At 54.7% G+C, this 20,517-nt stretch overlaps 1 protein-coding gene across 4 annotated transcripts; it reads left to right on the forward strand.

Moving 5' to 3' along the window:
• Window positions 1-4,593: 4,593 nt before the first annotated feature.
• TTC31 (tetratricopeptide repeat domain 31) lies at window positions 4,594-15,465 on the forward strand. Of its 4 annotated transcripts, none has more exons than XM_060278281.2 (18): window positions 4,594-4,691; window positions 4,786-4,832; window positions 4,957-5,035; window positions 6,573-6,820; window positions 7,327-7,410; window positions 7,500-7,568; window positions 8,016-8,186; window positions 8,946-9,086; window positions 9,648-9,702; window positions 9,863-9,953; window positions 10,650-10,791; window positions 10,886-10,990; window positions 12,344-12,413; window positions 12,617-12,740; window positions 13,797-13,871; window positions 14,007-14,109; window positions 14,235-14,343; window positions 14,611-15,465. In XM_060278281.2, the coding sequence occupies exons 1-17, from the start codon at window positions 4,634-4,636 to the stop codon at window positions 14,337-14,339; spliced, it is 1,767 nt and encodes a 588-aa protein (XP_060134264.2). In that variant the 5' UTR covers window positions 4,594-4,633; the 3' UTR covers window positions 14,340-14,343; window positions 14,611-15,465. The 4 variants fall into 4 exon arrangements, 2 of the variants coding, with proteins under 2 accessions (XP_060134264.2, XP_034992662.3); XR_009558102.2 differs by having other exon boundaries at window positions 4,598-4,691; window positions 4,954-5,035; window positions 12,625-12,740; XR_015947836.1 differs by having other exon boundaries at window positions 4,598-4,691; window positions 12,625-12,740.
• The last annotated feature ends 5,052 nt before the right edge of the window (window positions 15,466-20,517 follow it).

Raw genomic sequence — 20,517 nt, forward strand, 5'->3', positions numbered from 1 at the left:
CTGCAGGGTGGCAATTTAAAAAGTCTATAATCTAAAGGCCTTGCACACCATTGTTCTGGGTCCCTCCTGTGTGTGGCTGTGAGCACCCTGTTGCAACAGCTTGAATCACAATCAGGCTTCCTAGCTGCTTTGCTTCTCAACATTCTCTGGTTGGCCTCTGTTATTTTCTCTTCTCTGCCGATAGAGAACCTACAAAAGGACTCTATATGGGCTCTTGGGTACCCCATCAGGGAAAAGGAGCAGTTTTTTCTTGTTGTTGTTGTTTAGTCGTTTAGTCGTGTCCGACTCTTCGTGACCCCACGGAACATAGCACGCCAGGCACTCCTGTCTTGCACTGCCTCCCGCAGTTTGGTCAAACTCATGTTCGTAGCTTCGAGAACACTGTCCAACCATCTCGTCCTCTGTCGTCCCCTTCTCCTTGTGCCCTCCATCTTTCCCAACATCAGGGTCTTTTCCAAGGATTCTTCTCTTCTCAGTTTTTTCTTATCACAGGGTTAAGTCAGGACCCAACCTGCCCTACCCGGCTTGCGTGTCTCTGCCTCTAACCCTCTAGTTTTCCGCCTCCTTCCTTCCCAAAGCGTGTAATCCTCATTAACCACCAAATCCCCAGAAAGGCAGCAGGCCCCGGCGGTGACTGAAGCACATTGCTCCAATGGGCAAGTGAGGCTCCAACAGAAAAGCCCAGGATCCGCCCCCCCTCCCAACCAGCCAGTTAGTTCCAACCAGCATTGGCCCAGAGGGGCTCTGCCAACCCCTTTGCTTTGCTGGGGGTCCGTGATTCTGCACTTGGGGTGCAAATCCTAGCAAGGGCGGCACCAGCACCCTGCCTTTAATAATGCTTAAAGGTACGAGAGAGCCCCTTGCCGAGCCTGAGCCCCCCCCCGCCCTGTGCCTCTCTGGCTCACCTGCCTGCCTGCCTGCCTGCCTCTGCCAGCCTTTCCCTCTGTCCTTAGAATCACAGTGCTGGGAGAGCCCCCAAGGGTCATCTAGTCCAACCCGCTGCGATGGAGGAAGCACAGCCCACCATAACTAATAACAATAATACTGTTATAATATTTACACCCTGCCCATCTGACTGGGTTGCCCCACCCTAACGTGATAAAAACACAGCAAACGTCGAACATTTAAAACTTCCCTCCGCAGGGCTGCCATCAAATGCCTTCGGAAAGGTGTGCGGCTGTTGACGTCTCCGTTCGACACCTGAGCTGCATGGGTTTCTGTTTACACGCAGCCCAGACTGCCATCGCTGGGCCCAGAGGTTAGCCTCAGAGCGCTAACCCGCTCGGGACCTGATCCCGCCCTTCTCTTTACCACAAGACGTTCCCTGTCGTCTGTGAGATCACAGCTTCCCACAGCCAGAGCAGAGTCCGACACCTCCCGGTCTGCCATCCACACCTTTCTCTCCTCGGACCGCCACCCTGAAGGGAGAGATTTCCTTCTGGACTCTGCGTCCCTCATCTCCGGCTTCCCAGGGACCATTGCAGGCCTTACCTCCATGGAGGGCTCCTGGCGGCTCCTGGCCAAGGCATCCTCTTCCTCATCCTCCATGGTGGCCGGGACAAGTGTGACAAGAAGGAAATGAGCTTACGGACTTCCCTGCTGGTGGTGGCCTTAATCCAGGATGGACAACACTCATTGGCTTAGGTATTTCAGTCCACTCCTGGAGGAAGGGGGGAGAGGATGTCCACCTCCCGGCCCTTTCCCAGGACAGCCGCCCTGGAATGCCACTTCGAACCACAGAACGGTAGAATTTGAAGGGACCCAACGGGTCATCTAGTCCAACCCCCTGCAGCGCAGGAAACTGAGCCCCACGGTTGAATGGGTCATGCTTTTCGATTTGCATTTCTGCTCTGGCTAACTGCAAGGCTTTCTTTTTGGCTCTTTCCAAAGCAGGTTTCAGTGGCAAAAGAGATGCCCCCAAGGGAGCCCACAAACAGGACCCGGGTGCAGCAGCAACTCTCCCCACAGGAACTGGTGTTCAGAGGCACAGTGCCTTCATGGCAGAAGATGTGCGGCAGGTCCCAGTGCCTGAACTGCCTTTGAACAACTCTGACGCACAGAGCACTGATAAGAGGGGAAGTTAGAAGTCTCTTAGACAAAATAAAAAACTGGCAAATCGCCAGGTCTGGATGGAATCCACCGGAGATTTCCCAAACAACGTGAAGGTGAAATTGCTGATCGTCTAATGAAAGGACTGGAAAGTAGCCAATATAACACCAGTTTTTAAAATGGGATGAAGTGGGGGGGGGGAACGGGACCTGGGATGCTTAGCTTAATTTCAGTCTTGGGAAAACAGGCAGAAAGTATTGTTGAAGATAAAATAACCAAGGATATAGAAGAACAAGCCCTACTGAAGCAGAGCCAGCATGGCTTCTGCAAAGGCAAGTCCTGTCTCATAGCTGCCAAGTTTTCCCTTTTCTCGCGAGGAAGCCTATTCAGCATAAGGGAATTTCCCTTTAAAAAAGGGAGAACTTGGCAGCTATGTCGTTGAGAGCGTCAGGAAGCATAAAGACAGAGGTGATCTGGTTAACATGGTGTGTACTTAGACTTTCAAAAACTTCTTGACCAGAGTTTCCCCCCTCAGTCCTGCTGAATGTGCAAGGGCCAGGAGGCTAACTTTGACACCTGAGAACACAAAAAAGGCAAACAAAACAAACTGCATTTTTACAGTCATTTTTTGGACCTTCCTGCTGAGTGAAAAGCATAGAACACTGTTGAGAAAATGTTGATCCCAAAGTGCTAGAATGCCACAAGTAATTTCGTAAGAGAATGCAACATGGGTTATTTTTATGTGATATCCTATCTCCAGCTATGTGCGCAGCTACACTTGCGAATAGCCTTAGGAGGCCTGACATGCAAATCTCTTCAGACATCCATTTACAACATACCAGGTTATTATTTGTGGGGCAAATTGAATCGAAATTATAGCCCCAGAGGGGCGGTTGTTGTTATAGGAATTCTAAAGTCAAACACACATGCATGCATACTGGTAATTATAGTGCCTAAAACAGTACAGGAGAGCAATCCTGAAGCCATTTTGACTCTCCCAAATGGACCTCAAATATTTTTCTGCAAGGAGGAAGGAAATGGAAAAAGCTTCCCAATCGTCTTTGGATTGTAGGGGTTTTCACCTCTCTGCAAATACAGGCTGACAGGTATCTGTTAAGCTGAGCACACTATCACTATGCGTAAGAGATTCAGGAACTAAGTATTGACCATCTCCAAGGAATGGCCAGGCTACCCGGAAAATGCAGTCAAGTAAGGCATTATCAGGCATCATAGAATCATAGAGTTGGAAGAGACCACAAGGGCCATCCAGTCCAACCCCCTGCCAAGCAGGAAACACCATCAAAGCATTCCTGACAGATGGCTGTGGCACCCCACTAGTCTTTTCTCTCCAGGATGAGGAGGAGCCATTGATGAGCACCCTTTGGGTTCGGTCAGTCAGCCAGTTACAAATCCACTGAATGGTAGCATTGTCTAGCCCACATTTTACCAGCTTCTTTACAAGAATATCATGGGGCACCTTGTCAAAGGCCTTGCTGAAATCAAGATAGGCTACATCCACAGCGTTCCCTTCATCTACCAGGCTTGTAATTCTGCCAAAAAACGAGATCAGATTAGTCTGACTTATTTTTCAGAAACCCATGCTGACTTTTAGTGATCACAGTGTTCCTTTCTAGGTGCTCACAGACCGTTTGCTTAATGATCTGCTCTAGAATCCTTCCTGGTATTGATGGTATCCTGGTATTGATGGTATCCTTGCAGACAGGAGAGGAGCAACACACTCAAATTTCTGCTGGGGACCACCTCTTTCTGTGATGTATGTATGATGTTTTTTTTGGGGGGGGTGGTGGTCTTGAGCTACAGGGGAGGCAATTTCAAAAGTATATAGGGCCCAGAACTCCAGAACTGTTGCAACAGCCCCCACCCCCGCTCACCCCACGCAGGGAGGGAGGAGGAACCCAGAACATTGATGTGCAAGCTCTTATATAAACTTTTGAAATTGCCACCCTGTAGCTCAAGACCAATGGGATGCAGGTGGTGCTGTGGGTTAAACCACAGAGCCTAGGGCTTGCCGATCAGAAGGTCGGCGGTTCGAATCCCCGCGGCAGGGTGAGCTCCCGCTGCTCGCTCTCAGCTCCTGCCAACCTAGCAGTTCGAAAGCACGTCAAAGTGCAAGTAGATAAATAGGTAAACAGGCTCACCCTATTTGTTAGGGAATTTTATAGGGAATTTTATTTGTTAGGGAATTTTATTTAACACTATTCATACACAAATACGCCCTAAAGACAGGAGTTGTGAACAAAGAGACTATGGGGAGAATATTTCAAGTTACTGGAAGAGTCAAAATGGCTTCAGGATTGCTCTCCTGGACTATTTCAGACACGTGGCTTACATACTTCTGTATGTGTTTGCCAGAGACTCTAGTTTCCTTTCCCGCCCGCTTCCGCATCAGAGCAAGGAAAAGGGACTCGGGCGAGCTTGCCCTCAGCCAAGATGGCGCCCTGGGTGACTTTCCCTCGACCAATATGGCGCCCGCCTCTCCGTTTCCGGGAGAAAGGCGTCACTTCCCACCGGCGCGACTTCCGTTTCCGGGAGGAAGCGGGTGGCGGGCGGGCGCAGCGGCGAGATGCCTCACGCGCGGCCGGAAGAGGCTCTGCCCCGCCCGGGCTGCCCGAGGGAGGCGGGTACGAGGGGGGCGGGGAGGCCGAGGAGGGGGCCGGGCTGAAGAAGGGGGCGCCTTGGGGGCGGGCGAGGCTCTCACTTTCCACTTCCCCGCAGGTCCGGCTCCGGGCGGCCCCCTGGACCTCTTGGAGCAGCGCTGGCAGGTGCGTGGGCGAGAAGCGCGGGAGGGGGAAGGGAGGGGAGGGGGAGGGGTCGAGAGAGGAGCCCCCCCCCGACGCCGGTCACTCCCCGTTTCTCTGCCCCGCCCCTCCTTCTCACCCCCAGCAGGTGATGGCGCAGCAGCTGGAGGAGCCGCTGCCCTACCTTGTCCACGAAGCCAACGCGGAGGCGGGACTGATTTGCTCAGGTGAGGCGCGGGGGGGGGGCGATGCCCCACTTCAGGGCCGCAGGTGCACTGGGCCTTCTGGGGGGGGGGGTGCACGCACATGCAAATGCATCGCAGCAGCAGCAGCATTTTATTTGTATGCCGCCTTTCCATAGTTGAATAAGGATAATAATAATAAGTATTATTACTTATACCCCAGCCACTCTGGGCGGCTTCCAACAAGAGATTAAAAAGTACATTAAAACACCAGTCATTAAAAACTTTCCCTAAAGAGGGCTGCCTTCAGATGTCTTCTAAACGTCAGGTGGTTATTTATTTCCTTGACATCTGACGGGAGGGCGTTCCACAGGGCGGGAGCCACCACCAAGAAGGCCCTCTGCCTGGTTCCCTGCAGCTTCACGTCTCGCAGGGAGGGAACTGCCAGAAGGCCCTCGGAGCTGGACCTCAGTGACCGGGCTGAGCGATGGGGGTGGAGACGCTCCTTCAGGTGTACTGGGCCAGTTCCCGCCGACGCACGTGCCGGTTGAAAGCATGCTCAAGGCAGCTTACAACATGACAAGATTTACACAATCACAAACGTAACAAAAGTCACAAATGATAACTACAACACATCAAAAAGTACACAATTAAACGGAAACAATTTCCACATAAATCATAAAATCCGAAACCAAAGATGCAACAGTAACATCAATAACAGCAACAACCTCTCCCGACCACCTGTAAACAATACTCCTAGACGTGTATACAATACTGCCTAGATGTGTATACAGGGGTTGGACTAGATGACCCTTGGAGTCCCTTCCAATTCTACGGTTCTAGGATATACACAAAGATATTGCGGGGGGGGGGGGGAGATGGTGTGAGTTGCTGAGTCCTGAAGGCACTGTTAAGGGAATGCATCAAAGCAAATGACAAACGCCCCTTGCAAACCATGGGAGCTCTCTTGACGGCTCATAGGGTGGGCTTAAATTGACGGAGGGGGCACAGGGTTGCCCATGGCTGCTAGTTGGTTGCCGAAGAGGAGCGCATCTAGTCGGGGAAGTTCTATGCCCCTGAGCACCAGTTTCTGGGAATCGCAGGTGTTTTGCTCAGGTTCCTGCTGGTGGTGCACCCCATTGGAGCATCTGGTTGGGGCCCCAAGTGTGGGATGCTGGACTAGATAGCCCATTGGCCTGACCCTGCAAGCTTGGCTTCTGCATCAGGATGGCTCTGATCCGCTGAGACAGGTGCTTAGGGACTGCCCCACAGCTGCCACATTTTGTCCCAGAAGCTCACCAGAGGCAAAGGCTAAGCATATTTCAGAAGTCCTAGCTTCGGACCTGCCATAACAGCAGAGACTAAGTCAGGGCTAGCTCTAAGTTGATGGCTGGACAAGAGGGCACAAGAGGGCATGTCTTTGTGTGCCTGCCCTGCCCGCTGCTTTCCCGGCAACGGTGCCTCTTTCCTTTCTTTGCTGGGTATTTTCCCCGGGCCACAGCCAGGGTATTTCAGCTGGGCTACCCCTCCCGCCTGCCTGTCCTCCAAAAGAGCTCACGCTGGCTGTGTGCTCTCTCTTCAGACGTGGACGACAGACCTTGCTGGTTCTGTGAGGCCTCAGCCAGTGAAGACTACAGTGACGACGACTGGGGGAGCGACGAGGAGGAACTGGAGGAAGAGAGGGCCCAGAATGGCAGCCCAGCCACATTCTGTGGCTTTAAGAAATCCTTCCTTTGCAAGCCTTCTGCCTTTGCCCCGCCAGCAAGCGGCAGTCAAGACAGCCCTCTGCTGGGCATTTCTCTGCCCCGGAAGCAGCAGCTCACAGCTGAGGTGAGGCATTGCAGCCAGGGCCTCTTCGCTCTCCTCCAGCCTTGCCTGATCCAGGGCAGCTGTTTCTTCCCTTGACTTCCTGCAACCCCATGGCTCTTGCCTCATTCTCTGGATTTCACCCTTAGCTGCCAACTTATTTCTCTGGAAGGAATGGGGGGGGTTTCCATCCCCTTTTATTTGCCGTCCTTTCCATCTTTGCTGCCTGCCACAACAGACTTCCTGAAAATATTATTATTATTATTATTATTATTATTATTATTATTATTATTACTATTATTCATTCCCCAGCCACTCTGGGTGGCTCCCAACCAAATATTAAAACACAATACAGTATTAAACATTAAAAACTTCCCTAAAGAGGGCTGTCATGAAGCCCGCGCTTGAATTCTGTTCTCCCTTTTTGTGGGGAGCCTCAGTGTGTGCTGGGGCAGGTAAGGACAGCGATGTGTGTCTGTGCCCGCCTGCTTGACGTTGCTGAAAGGTCTCCCTGTCCTGACCTTTCTCAGGAAGCAGCGAGGAACGGAGCAGAGTTGGTGGCCGAAGAGGAGCGCATCAAGAAGAAGGCTGAGAAGAAGAGGATGAAGAAGAAGGTGGGCTCCGCTGGGGGAGAGGCTGTCCTTGCGCCTCCGTGTCCGCCCATTGACCCCATTGCGTGTGCTGCTTTCTCTTTCCTCTCCAGAGGCAGAAGGACCGGAAGAAGCAGGAGAAGCGAGACCAGGAGCTGATGGCCAAGAGCATAGCTCAGGCAGTGAGTGGCCACTGTAGGAGTCGGCACCTTTGCAGATCTGCCCCCCCGGGGGGGGGAATGTGCAGCCCTTTCAGAACATTCCTGAGTTGCTTGCTGGCAGGTTCAAGTTGCTCCGTTAAAAGGGATTTGCAGCATCGCACAACCTCCCTGCAGGCAAACTGCAATGAGGGTTCGGGAAAGTGGCCTTCAGGAAGAAACCCTTCTCCTCACCTTGAACCTTTGCGCTGCTTCCAGGCTGGCAAAATGGGCCACGGTTAGCAAAGCTCATTGGCAAGCGAGGGCCTTGTATTTAGCATAGAGCCCCAAAGTTGACCCGGGTTGGCCTGGGCAGAGCATGGCAGAGGTGGCTTGCGCTGAGCCCCCAGCTCTGCAGAAAATCCCTTGGTTTTGCCCCAGAGGCAGGTGGCTCCTTGCTCCCCTCCCAGGCTGTGTCTCTCCTTGTGGCAGGACGAGTATTTGAACAGCAGCGGCGTGCAAGGTTCTGACTGCCTGGCTGCCATTCCGAGTGCCTTGGGACCTGCCCTTCCCAATTCGGAGGAGAGCTCCACCCAGGACCTCAGTGAGAACATGGCCTCCCCGGGCAGGAGTCCCAGCAGGAGCACAGAGGAGGAAACGGAGGCAAGTGGGAAACCCGTACACTCCTCTGGCTCAGCAAGGGGGGGGTCGGGGAAGAGGGAGCCTGTGGGTCTTGGAGAACAATCCAGCCCCTCGAGTTGGGCAGGCAACTTGGTGCCGTCCCTGAAGTTCTCTTTGGCACAGCTGGGGCTTGTCTGCGCTTCTTGTTTAGGGGGAAATTCCCTGTGAGGGGGGGAAATGTGTATTGTGGGGGTGGAGGAATTATTCTCCCCTTGTGTGTCGGGGTCCCAGTATGGCTCAACCTCTAGCAGCAGCTATTTTCTTTCTACGTTCTTTGAAAAGAAGAAGCCGGGCAGAACTTGCTTTCTCATAACAACACTAACAATTTTATTATTTATATGCCACCCATCTGACTGGGCTGCCCCGGCCACTCTGGGTGGCTCTCAACCAAACATTAAAATACAGGGCTGCCTTCAGATGTCTTCTAAAAGTCCTTGACATCTGATGGGGCCTTCTGCCCCAAGGGGCGTTCTGCCCCAGTTCCCTGTGACCTCTGTGTTGTGGGCCTTGGCTTGATGCAGACTGTGTATCGAGGGTCAGGGGGCAGAGAGAGGCTGTTTTTATTTGTGGCTTGGCCCATCCCTGCCCCATGGAACAGGAAGCTGCCTTTCCACGTGAGTCCTGTTTGGGGCGGGTAGGAGGCCTTTGTGACCCGGCTTCTCTTGGGGGAAGTGCTGTTTTTTTTAGGGAAGAGATTCAGGAGGTGGCAAAAAGTTGCTCTTTCGTGTCTCTTGACCGCAGGAGGAGCTGGATCTGACCAGCACTTTCGTATCGAAAGCTCGCCTCAAAGTGGGCTCCAAGGCCCCCTCACAGCCGCTGCCGAGAAAGGAGAAGGCAGCCCAACCTGGCAGAAAGGAGTCCGAGGTGAAAGAGCAGCAGCAGGTGAGGACAGGTTGAAGAGGGGTTGTTTTTCATAGAATCATAGAGTCGGAAGGGGTTCCCAAGGGTCATCTAGCCCAACCCCTTGCAATGCCAGAAACTCAACCAGAGAATCCCTGGCAGGTGGCCCCCTAACTGCAGTTTGAAAACCTCCAGCAAAAGAGAGTCCACCACCTTCTGCGGGTCATCTAGTCCAAGCCCCTGCAATGCGGTTCTATCCAACATTTGGCTGGCGTCCCCTTTCTTGTCCTTTGAATCCATTGGTTTGGGTCCCGCCCTCTGGAGCAGCAGAAAGCAAGCTTGCTCCATTGAAACTCATGGACTTGACTAACTCAGGCTGATTCATTTCAGTAGATCTGCTCTAACTTAAGTTGAAGACGGCCCATTGCTCTCTGTCCCCTAAGTTGTGCATGCAAGGAATCCTCGTCACTCGTGGGCACTTCTGGTTAGAATTCTGCTTCTGTAGAAGATTCAGAACGGCAGGTGGGGGAATGGTGGCCTTGTTTCCTCTCGAGCAGAATGACAGAAACTCAGGCTCCCCTTCCTTGCTGCTGCTTCTTCCAGGTTCCGAAGTCTGGGCTCCAGATGACTCCTGTGGAGCAGAGCATGGTTCTGGCAGGTGTGTGTTCGCCTAGGAGTGCTGCCCGCCTGCCCCCTGCCTCCCTTTTCAGAGGTGCTGAGCAGGAGCGCTTAGCCTGAAGAGGGCAAAGCCTTGGAGGCGGGTTCTCAGTAAGCTCCCTTCCTTCCCTTTCTTCTTGCTTCTTGCATGACCCTTCAAGATTGTGGCAACGAGACTGCCAAGCAGGGGGGCTACCAGGAGGCTGTGCTCCTGTTCACAGAGGCCGTCAAGCTCAACCCGCGGGAATACAGGTGAGGTCCCCTCCCTTGTGCGTGGCTGCGGGAGCTGTGCCAGAGACCCAGCGGGACGGGGGTGTCTGTGGGAGCCTCTGGGGACCTGGCAGGGTCAGGTGCAGGATCCGGAGAACCCCTTCCCTGGAGTCTCCCCGGGACCATTAAGCTGACTGGGTAGAAATCTGCTCCCGAGCCCTGGGACCACCCATTACGTGACTCCAAGTAAGGCTGCAGCTCCGTGGTAGGACGTGCTCTGTGGGCAGAAGGTTCCGGGTTCAAACGGTGGCGTCTCCAAGCAGGGCTTGGGGAAGACCCTTCTCTGAATCCCTGGAGAGCTAGGGCGGATTGTGGCAGGACTGCATTGAGACAGATGGAACAGGGAGCAGGCTCTGCACAAGGATCGAGCCACTGTCCCGTCTAGCCCAGCCTCCTGTCCTCACAGTGTGGGAATCAGGATTCGCACACAAGATCAACTCTCCCCTCCTGCGGTTTCCAGCGGCTGATTTTCAGAAGCATTGCAGCCTCCACCTGTGGAGGAGGAGCCTAGCTGTCCTTGCCACTGGCCCTCGAAAGCTCTCCTCCTCCCAACGTTTTGTCTTGTCCTCCTTTAAAGCCACCCACGTTGGTGGTCCTCCCAGCCTGGACTTCCTTTTGTCCAGCATCCATCTTCCTCGGATGCCCGCGAGTTAACCCTCTCCCTCCCCCTTCCGCCAGGTTCTTTGGGAATCGCTCCTTCTGCTACGAGAGGCTGCGGTGCTACGCGGAGGCCCTGCGCGATGCCCAGGTGGCCCTCAGCCTGCACCCTGGCTGGCCCAAAGGCCTCTTCCGCAAGGGCAAGGCCCTGATGGGCCTCAAGGTAGGGGCGAAACGGGTGGGGGCAAGGGTGAGAGGGTGGCCTCCTGTGTCCCTGGCAAGGCTGGATAGCGACCGTTCTTCTTCCCTCCCACCAGCGTTACGCAGAGGCCGTGAGAACCTTCGAGGAGCTCCTGCACTTTGACGGCTTCCGTGGAGATGCTGCCATCCAGCTGGAGAAGTGCCGGGTTCAGCTCCTGCTGGTGAGCTGAGCTGGAGGCCGTGCCCTTAAGAGGAGGGCGCCTAGGGCTGCAGCCGGGCTTGGGGCCGCCAGGATCCAGGAGTGCAGCTTGGCAGGGATAGTCTGCACAGGTCAGGGCATCTGTGGGGATCAGATGAGGGAAGGAAGGGGGTCTCCGTGGGATGGAGAGCAGCGCTAGGCACGTTCTGCTACTGGCATGGGCCCATTGCGACACTGGAGATTTCTGGGCACCAGAACACCAGGAAGATCTTTCTGAGGGTAAGAGCTGTTGGGCCGTGGAACGGTCTGGTCTCCCTCAGGAAGTTGTGGGCTCTCCTTCCTTGGAGGAATCGCAGCTAGAGATTCCTGTATTGGAGGGGGTTGAACTACAGTGGGGCCTCGACTTACAAATTTAATCCGTTCCGAAGGCACCTTCGTAAGTCAAAAAACGCCATTGGAAACACGATTTCCCATAGGAATGCATTGGAAACGGAAAAATTCGTTAAGTCGAAGCAACCCTATCTAAAAATGCGTAAGTTAAAAAATCCCTATCTAAAACCGCCGCAGTTCCCCCACCCCCCGGATGTTGAGACATTCATAAGCGCTCGGCCATTACCCCCATTTGTAAGTCGAAAAATTCTGTTGTTCGTAAGTCGAGGTACCGCTGTAGATGGCTCAGGGTCCCTTCCAGCTCTGCCATGTTGTGATTTTGTTAATCACCAAAATATCAAAACACGGCAGGGAACGTGTATAACACTCACGTCTCACCACAAATGAAACTGATCTGTAGAAAACACAAGCTGAAAAAAAGAGTAAAAAAATTCCTTCCAGGAGCACCTTAGAGACCAACTAAGTGCATACACACTTCTTCAGGATACACTGAAACAGACATCACCAGACCCTTATATATAGTGAGAGGGTGGGGAGGGGTATTACTCAGGAGGGTGGTGGGAATGGGTGATTGGCTGATAGGAGTGGTAAACCTGTTGACGACTGTTAACGACTGCAATTGATCTTACAGGAAAAAGCAAGGGGTGAGATGGCCAAAAATAGCTTTATCATGTATAATGAGATAAGAATCCAATGCCTCTATTCAGACCAGGTCTCTCCGTGGTTTTAAGTTTGGTAATAAGTTGCAATTCAGCAACTTCTCTTTCCAGTCTATTTCTGAAATCCTTTTGTAATAAGACAGCTACTTTGAGATCTTGTATAGAATGTCCTGGGAGACTGAAGTGTTCTCCTACTGGTTTCTCTGTCTTGTGAAGAGATAACACATGTATTTTTGTAAACTAAGAAATCTTTAATAAAAATGTGTTTTTTAAAAAACAAACACGGTAGTGTACGAATGAAGCAAATGATATTTTTCTTTGGACAGGAAAACGGTTTTGGCCACTACCCTCCCGAGTGGAACGTCCGTGCCAGAGAAGCCTCCTTGCTCCCGGCTGGTAAGAGGGCTCTCAGGAAGGAGAGGGACAGCTCCTTCCGTGCACACATGACAGAAACCCGGCGTGGTGGGGATCGCAAGCACCCCATGGGCTGGGATGGGGCGTTGAGCCTGCTGGTCCTAACACATTGCTCCCTCCTCCTCCTCCTCCTCCTCCTCCTCTCTTCCTCCCCCCTCCTCTTCTCCCGCTTCCTTCTTGGCAAGGTGAGCAGTCAGGTGGGCAACCCGTCAGAAGCATCTCCCAGGCTGGAGGGCACCTGGCATCTCTCACCATCACCAACTCTCAGGGCAAAGGGCTGCCGCCATTAGCTGTGCAGGCCCCAGTCAGGTAAGGCCGCCAGGGGGGAGGTCTCAGGGCTCCAGAGCATTTCTACCCCACCTTCTTTCCTCCAAGGAGGGGTTGGTTCTCGGCCCCATTTTATCCTGTGAGGTAGGTGAGGCTGAGAGTGAATGTCTGGCCCCCAAGGTCCCCCAGGGAGCTTAATGGCTGAGTGGGGATTTGAACTCTGCTCTCTCCTTGGTCCCAGTCCAACACTCGGACCACATGGACACTATGAACCCGAGCTCCTTTGCTGCCTCTCCTGCGTTCAATGCCCTTTCGTGAACTGCAGCATCCAGACAGTTTCTGAGAGCGGGGGTTGAGCATGTACAAAATCAGCCAGATGGGCGGGGTATAAATATTATTATTATTATTATTATTATTATTATTATTATTATTATTATTATCAAAGGTTAAAAAAATAGATGTTTTGTATACATTATAAAACGAAATCAAAAGTACTTTACAAAAAAAAAACTTTGGCGCTCTGCTCAACTTTGCCTCTGGCCCAAGTCACAACGCTTAGCTAGCTGAGTAAACAAAGCTTAAACTCCATGCAGGGTTCCCAAAATAGCGCCGATTCAAGTCAGCTTCATCCAGTATTAGTTGCTGAAGGGAAATGAGTAGAACAGTTTGTGAAGCCAACTCTTTTGGCTTGGGATAGTTGCAGCAAAAACCTTCACTTGCACTTAAAATAAGACTAAAAACTTAGCCCTTAAACGTACTCTGAACAGATCGCCACACAGGAAACGAAAGTACTGTAGGTAGAGAGAGCCAAGAAGGAAAGAGAAAGTGAAACCCAGGCTCCCCCTGGCCTGTTCTTACAGGAAGCGAGAGATAAGCTGAGCTCAGCTTCTCCGAAGGCTCAAATATTAGGACCTTTCTGCTTGTTTCCAGGCAGAATGGAAATTTCCAGCTAGAAACTTCCAGCTTGTATCGCACAGAGAATTGGGTGGGGCGGAAGTCTTGGATTTGCGAGCCCAAGGGAGCTGTGGGTTGGGAGGGAGGGGGTGAGTCCCCTGGCTCCCCTTGTGGCTGTGGGTGACGGGTGTGCTCTTGTCCCAGGGAGAGGTTTCCCGTGTGGGTGGGGAACCTGACGGCCACAGTCACCCAGGAGGTCCTGCTGCGCTACTTCCAGCCGTGAGTATGCCCCTCCTTCCCCCCTCCCCTGGCCCTCGGAGCCTCAGCTGGTGGCCAGCTGACCCAGACTGGGAAGGGAGCCTTGCTTCCGAAATCCCCAGCGCTTTGCTGACCCCGACTCTCCTTGGGCCGCAGGTTTGGGCCCATTGACTCCATCCGCTGCCTCCCGCGAAGGTTCTGCGCCTTCGTCAACTACGCCTGCAGGGAAGCAGCCGAGAAGGCCTATGTGGCGTTGCAGGTGAGGAGGTTCCCCCCCCTTCCTTAAGAGTCTGCTGGATCAGGCTGAGGGGGGCATTGCTTGCTCCTGCCCACGCCCCCCCCCCCAGCTGTGGCCACAAAGGGGCTTCTGTGTTTCCCTCCCAGGGCGCGGAAGTCGAAGGCTGCCACCTTGTCCTGCAGCTGAAGCACCCGGTGCACGCCACTCCACCCCTTGTCAAGGCCCCTGGCGGCGGCAGGCAACACCTCTGAAGCGGTAGGTAGGCAGCCGGTGGGCGAAGAGCGGGCGGCCGTTTCAGGCTGCCGTAAGGGAGCGGGCTGCTGCCTCTCCCCCAGGGCCCCTCTCCCCGTGTGGGGCTTTGGGCGTGGAAGGAGGGGAGCAGAAAGAGAGCCAGCAACATGGGCAGGGTGTCCTGCCGCCCCCTGGTGGATGGAGGGGCGAAGTGGGGTGCTAGTGGGACCCAGCTCCCGAGGGACTCCCAGGAAGCAGCAGCAATCCCTCTCCCGGCTCCTCTTCCTCCAGGGAGACTCCTCCGCCGCCTCCCGCCTTCCTGAGCTCCTCCTGGCTGCGCGGCCTCGGGCACCTCCCTCAGCGAAACGCCTCGGCGGAGAAGTTGCTGGGCTTGCAACCTGAGATGCCGCCTGGGCCCCTTGCGGCTGAAGATGGGGGGACAGGCCTGTCCGCTGCACCCTTCCTGCGGGTCGGGGACGGACGGACGGCGACTGGCGATGGAGGGCGCAAGCGCAGTTGCCTGTGGGAGCCCCCCCAGGCACGTGGGACTGCTGGCTCAGCTACGGCCTCTGCAACTGGCCATTCAATCTCCCCTCTGCCCTCCCTTTGGCTTCTGACGTTCTCCAGCTGACGAGACCGGATGCAGATCCGGGAAAGGGAGGCCAAGGAGTGGGGCAGGGGGCTCTGCCCTCCTGTTGCTCTGGGCAGCCCTTCCTTCTCCAAAGCAGGTCTCTGCCCCCACCGTCTGTGGAATGATGCACCTGCAGTAGGGCAAGCAGCTGCCTCTTCAGCCCCCCACCCCCCCATACTCTACTGCCTCTGTGGGGCTTAAGTCCTCTTCTGCTACTGTTCCTTTTTGCCGTGCCCCTCGCAGGAACCCCGTGCAATAGGTCCTGCCGAGAATGGGGAGGGCCGGAAGTTCCCTGGTGTGTGCGTCCCCCTGCCTGTGGCCGTAGCTTGGAGCGTCTGAGGGTGTGGGGCTGCTGTTGCTGATGGGTGGCATTGGGGTGCCCCCTTGTTTGTGGGGCCCTGAAGGCAGGAGTGTTCTCCTCTCCCCCTGCCCTTTTTGTTCCGCTCGGTGTGTTCAGGGATTTGCGCCTGCCATGTGGTTTTTACACTGTTCACAATAAAATCATGAAAAGCTGACTGGTTCCTTTCCTAAGAGTGAGAGGGGGGGGGCTCATCCTGCCAGAATCTGAGCCAAATGAATTCAGGGCTTTGCCACAAAGGGAACATGGTGTGGGGCTGAGCCTGCCCCCCCCCCCGGCACACCTTTTTCCCCATCAATGGAGGCCCACTCACGCACGCCACTTGCGTCCATCACTATCCTGGAGAGAGGGTTTCCGTATGCTTAGGAAAGCCTCCCCCCTCCACTCTCTTCTCCCCACGTGCAGAACATGGTCTGGGGCTCTCGTTGCCGCTTCCTTATCTGCATCCCCCAAGATCTCTCTTTGCTGCCCCTTCTGCCACAATCCTGGCCTCTCCTCTGGTCCCCACACTGACCCTCCTCTCCTCCTGCTTTGATCCCATCAGCTTCAAGGGTCTTGTGCTTGCAGCTCTCTCTGGTCTGAAGTTCACCCCTTCCTTTAATCTCCCCTTTCCCAGATCTTCCTCCCCTCTGCCAGCGGAGCCTCTCCCTGCCCTTGCATCTAAGGTTGGCATCCAACGCAGATCCCACCATGCAATGCAAGGAGCTCAAGGTGCCACATGCAGCCGCCCTCCCTATTGTGTTCTCACAACCACCCTGCAAGGTAGGGCAGCTCACAGTGAGCAGCTTCAATGTCCTCGTCCATTGCCCCAACTCCTGTGCCATGGGGCAAGGACCAGAGGTTGCTGGTTCATCTCTTTCCATCTCCATGTAGGTTTGGGAGAGACTCCTTGCCCCAAACCCTGGAAGTCTCCGACTTGGCCTAAGGCAGCTTCCTGGGTCCCCTTGCTCTCCCTCCCCTGTGGGTCATCTTTAGTAGCCTCCAGGCTAGAAGTATTTTGCTTGGGGGCACGGCTGGAGGGTCCCCCCCCACCCTGTCCTGCTGCCACTGGTTTGCTCGACAGGCGTTCCCCCTTTGGGACCCATAACCGTGAGTCTTGCCAGCCTTTTGCTGAAAGAGCAGCCGGCACAGCTGCCCCATTTTGGGGAGACGCTTGCTGCCCCCCAGCTGGGCACTGCCCCAGTTGGGAGCTCTCTCTCTCTCTCCCAGCCTGGCAGCTGTGGCCACTTCTGCCTCTTCCTGCTTTTCCCACCCCCAATTTCATGGGGCTCCGTTTCAGGTGCTGGTGGCTTTCCGTTCCCAGGGCAGGAATCCCAGGCAGCTGCAGAAATATGAACAGCCCAGCGCCCTTTGAAGCCGCCACCGGGCTGTGCTCCCCCCTGGGAGCGTCTGAATTCCTGGCATGCTTTGGAGAGGCTGGCACAGCTGGTGGCGCAGGGCAGTCTCCTGGCTAGCCCCAAGGGGCAGGCGGAGAGGGTGCCTGAGGAGTTGCCCTGCGCCCAGGGGCATGGCAACAGGGGCAGCCGGGGAGCAGGTTTTCTCCTGGGTAGGGCAGCGATCCTTGCTCACACATCAGTCACGGAACTGCCCAAGGGGGCAGGAGCTCACAGGAACTATTGGGTGCTCTCAGGGGGACAGGCTTTTCCCTGGATCCATCAGCTGAGACCAAGGCATGCTGCTGTCTTGGGGAGCATATGCAACTCACTTTAATTTTTAAATTATTCTTATGCGCTGCATAAATAGGATTTTTATTTTTATTTTGAAAAACACAGCACTTTACAAAAATAATCAAAAGGAAAAATTGGCAGCAGTCATTTAAAGCTTTCAAAAAGTCAAAATAGGCTGAAACCATTCAAACCCTTGGGTAGGGTTGTCTGAACACTAAGAATGAAGCTGAAGCGGAAAAGAGGCGCCTGCCTGGATTCAAGAGGCAGGGAATTCCAAAGTGCAGGTTCTTGCAAAAGCGGAACAGCTGTTCTGTGTCCCCTGGGACGGCGCTGGTTCCTCTGATGGAAGTGGTCCAGTGGGTGTCTTCGGGGGGGGGGTCAGGGTGAGCTGATCTTGCAGGCAGAATTTCGACAGCCTTCCATTCCTCGAAGGGCGAAGCTGCGCCGCTTCGGCCATCGTTCCTCTTCCTCCTCGACTTCCCCAGATTGGTGCCTTCCAGCTATTCAGAACTACCTCCGCCGCCTTAAGCCCCTCGGAGGAATAGGTGGGATACAAATGCCATCAATCAATCAATCAATCAGGCGACATCTCCCATCAGCCTCAGCCAACTTGGCTCCGTGCGCTGAGAAGGCGGCGCTTCCTCCCTCGGGCAGCAGGGGGCGCTCTCCTCTCGGGCCAGGCGCTGGCTGGCTGCTGCCCGGTCGCCCTGCGGAGCGCGCTTTCTTCCCACGGGAAGCGCACTCTGCATGCGCTCAGAGGCCCCGCAGCGCCTGCCTCTGGGAATGCGCGCCTTGCCTCCTCTCCTCCTCCTGGAAGCGAAGGAAGGGCCCCCGCCCGCCCCGTCAAAGTCAGCCTCTTACAACCCCTCGCTACCCGCTCTCGGTTCCACCCGCGGCTCCCCCGACGGGGCGGACGGGGCGAGAAGACTACACTTTCCGGCATGCGTTGCAGCCGGGCCTCTGCCAGGCGCCCGGGGAGATGCAGTTCGCCCGGCTCCCCGTCGGGTTGCCCTGCAAAGAATGGGGGGGGGGCTCTTCGGTCCTCCTCCTCCAGGGGCTGAGTTTCGGGGGGGGGTTCCCCCAAATCCATAGCTTTGGATCCAGCACAGAATGAGCCCATAACTCGTATGTCCTCCTCCTCGTTCTTCCTCCACCAGGTTCCTCCCCGCGTTTGGCCCCGACGGCAGCCGTCCGTCCCAATCCCGGGGAATGGCTCTTGGACGGGGGTGGGGAGGGGAGGGGAGGGGCCGCCTTTGCCTCCCGCTCCCCCCCCCGCCTCCTCGCCTGTCAGGCCATCAAAGGCAGATTTGATTAATATGCAAATGCTTGGTGGCAGGAGGGGAGGAGATGGACGCGGGAGAGGAAGAGTAATTAATCACCACTTAAAGGAAATTAAGACCAACAGCGGCGAGTGTCGGGAAACAGGCGCGGAGCTAATCAAGCGGCAAATTGGACAAGGGGCTCTGCCTGCGAAAGGCGGCTAGATGACCTCTGGATTCCTTTCCAGCTCTGCGGCTCTAGGATTCGTTAACCAGCTTCTCGCCCTCTTCCTCCTCTGCACCCTGGTAGGATAGGGACCCGGAGATCACGGCCCGGTGGCGGGTCCTCCTTCCTGCCTGGTGGCGATGTTGCTCTCTGCACACACCCAGAGGCACTCTTCTCATCGCATGGACTGCTGGCGACAGGGTGGTTTCAACAAGGTGCGTTTGCATTTAGGAAAGGAGGAGACTGGCTGCAGCCGCGTTGCCCCCTGCTCATCCACAGCCTCCGCTTGGGTGGGGGGGGGGGCAGCCAGATTTATAGGCCACCCTTGAGATGTCAGGGCCGTTCACAAAGTAAAATACAGGATAAAAACACAAAAACAAGTAAAAGAAAACAACAAAACACAAACACACACTCCTTCCCAAAGACACATTTAAAAAGATGTAGCATATATACATCTATATATATAGGCAAGGGACCCAGGTGGCGCTGTGGTTAAACCACAGAGCCTAGGGCTTGCTGATCAGAAGGTTGGCGGTTCGAATCCCTGCAGCGGGGTGAGCTCCCGTTGCTTGGTCCCAGCTCCTGCCAACCTAGCAGTTTGAAAGCACATCAAAATGCAAGTAGATAAATAGGGACCGCTCCGGCGGGAAGGTAAACAGCGTTTCCGTGCGCTGCTCTGGTTCGCCAGAAGCAGCTTTGTCATGCTGGCCACATGACCCGGAAGCTGTCTGCGGACAAACGCCAGCTCCCTTGGCCTATAGAGCGAGATGAGCGCCGCAACCCAAGAGTCGGACACGACTGGACCTGATTGTGAGGGGCCCCTTTACCTTTACCAAATCCTGTATATATAAAATGAGGGTGCAGGGCAACCCTCCCTGGGGAGAGCCCTCCACAAGCAGGGAGCCATTGCAGAAAAGGCCCTGTTCTCTTGTGGCCACGCTCTGGACCTCACGTGGAGGAGGCACACGAAGAGGGTCCTCAGAGGATGAGCTCTGGGTAGGTTCATATAGGAAAAGTCAGGCCTTGAGCTGTTTTAGGCTATGGAGATTATTGCCTTGATTATGGAGAAGCAGCCAACAGCCGCTCCCCCTCCTACCGTAGGCCGAGTGGGGGCTCACCGCCTGGTTACCTGCCTAAGGCCCCACCTGCCCTACACATTTAACGCAGTATTGCTCCCCCCCCTCCAAGTGCCACAATTCCCAGAGCAGTGAAACAATCCGTTTCCAGGACCCTTTGGGAATTGTAATGATGGGAGTGGAATGGCACCTGAAGCGAACTAGTCCCCATCATTCTTGGGCGAGGGAGGGGGTGAGACTGCCTTGCGTGTATCGCGCAGATGGGATTTGTAAGTCTTCCCAGGTTGGTGGTTTGAGCCTCTCCAGGAATGACTGTGGGCAGGATTCCTGCATTGCAGCGGGTGGGCCGCCTTCTACAATTCCACGATTCTATGGACTGCAAGTGGGGCTATCTCAACAGAAACCCAAAGCGCTGGAGGAGCTGGCTTTTCGCCCCCAGGGGGCATCCCAGCAAAGCCCAGGGGCAGCGAGACCTGATTCTTGGGGCGTGTGTGTGCAGGAGTGGAGAGAGCTGGGCTTGGGAAGGGATTCCGGACTCCACACATAGAATCATAAGTTGGAAGAGACCACAAGAGCCATCCAGTCCAACCCCCTGCCAAGCAGGAAACACCATCAAAGCATTCTTGACATATGCCTGTCAAGCCTCTGCTTAAAGACCTCCAAAGAAGGAGACTCCACCACACTCCTTGGCAGCAAATTCCACTGCCGAACAGCTCTTACTGTCAGGAAGTTCTTCCTAATGTTGAGGTGGAATCTTTTTTCTTGTAGTTTGAATCCATTGCTCCGTGTCCGCTTCTCTGGAGCAGCAGAAAACAACCTTTCTCCCTCCTCTATATGACATCCTTTCATATATTTGAACATGGCTATCATATCACCCCTTAACCTTCTCTTCTCCAGGCTAAACATCCCCAGCTCCCTAAGCTGTTCCTCATAACGCACCAACTCACACACACTGCTGTATTGTCACTTTTGGCTCCTTGT

This window comes from Zootoca vivipara, chromosome Z1 (genome assembly GCF_965207765.1).
Source record: "Zootoca vivipara chromosome Z1, rZooViv2.hap1.1, whole genome shotgun sequence".
Classification (NCBI taxonomy): Eukaryota; Metazoa; Chordata; class Lepidosauria; order Squamata; family Lacertidae; genus Zootoca; species Zootoca vivipara.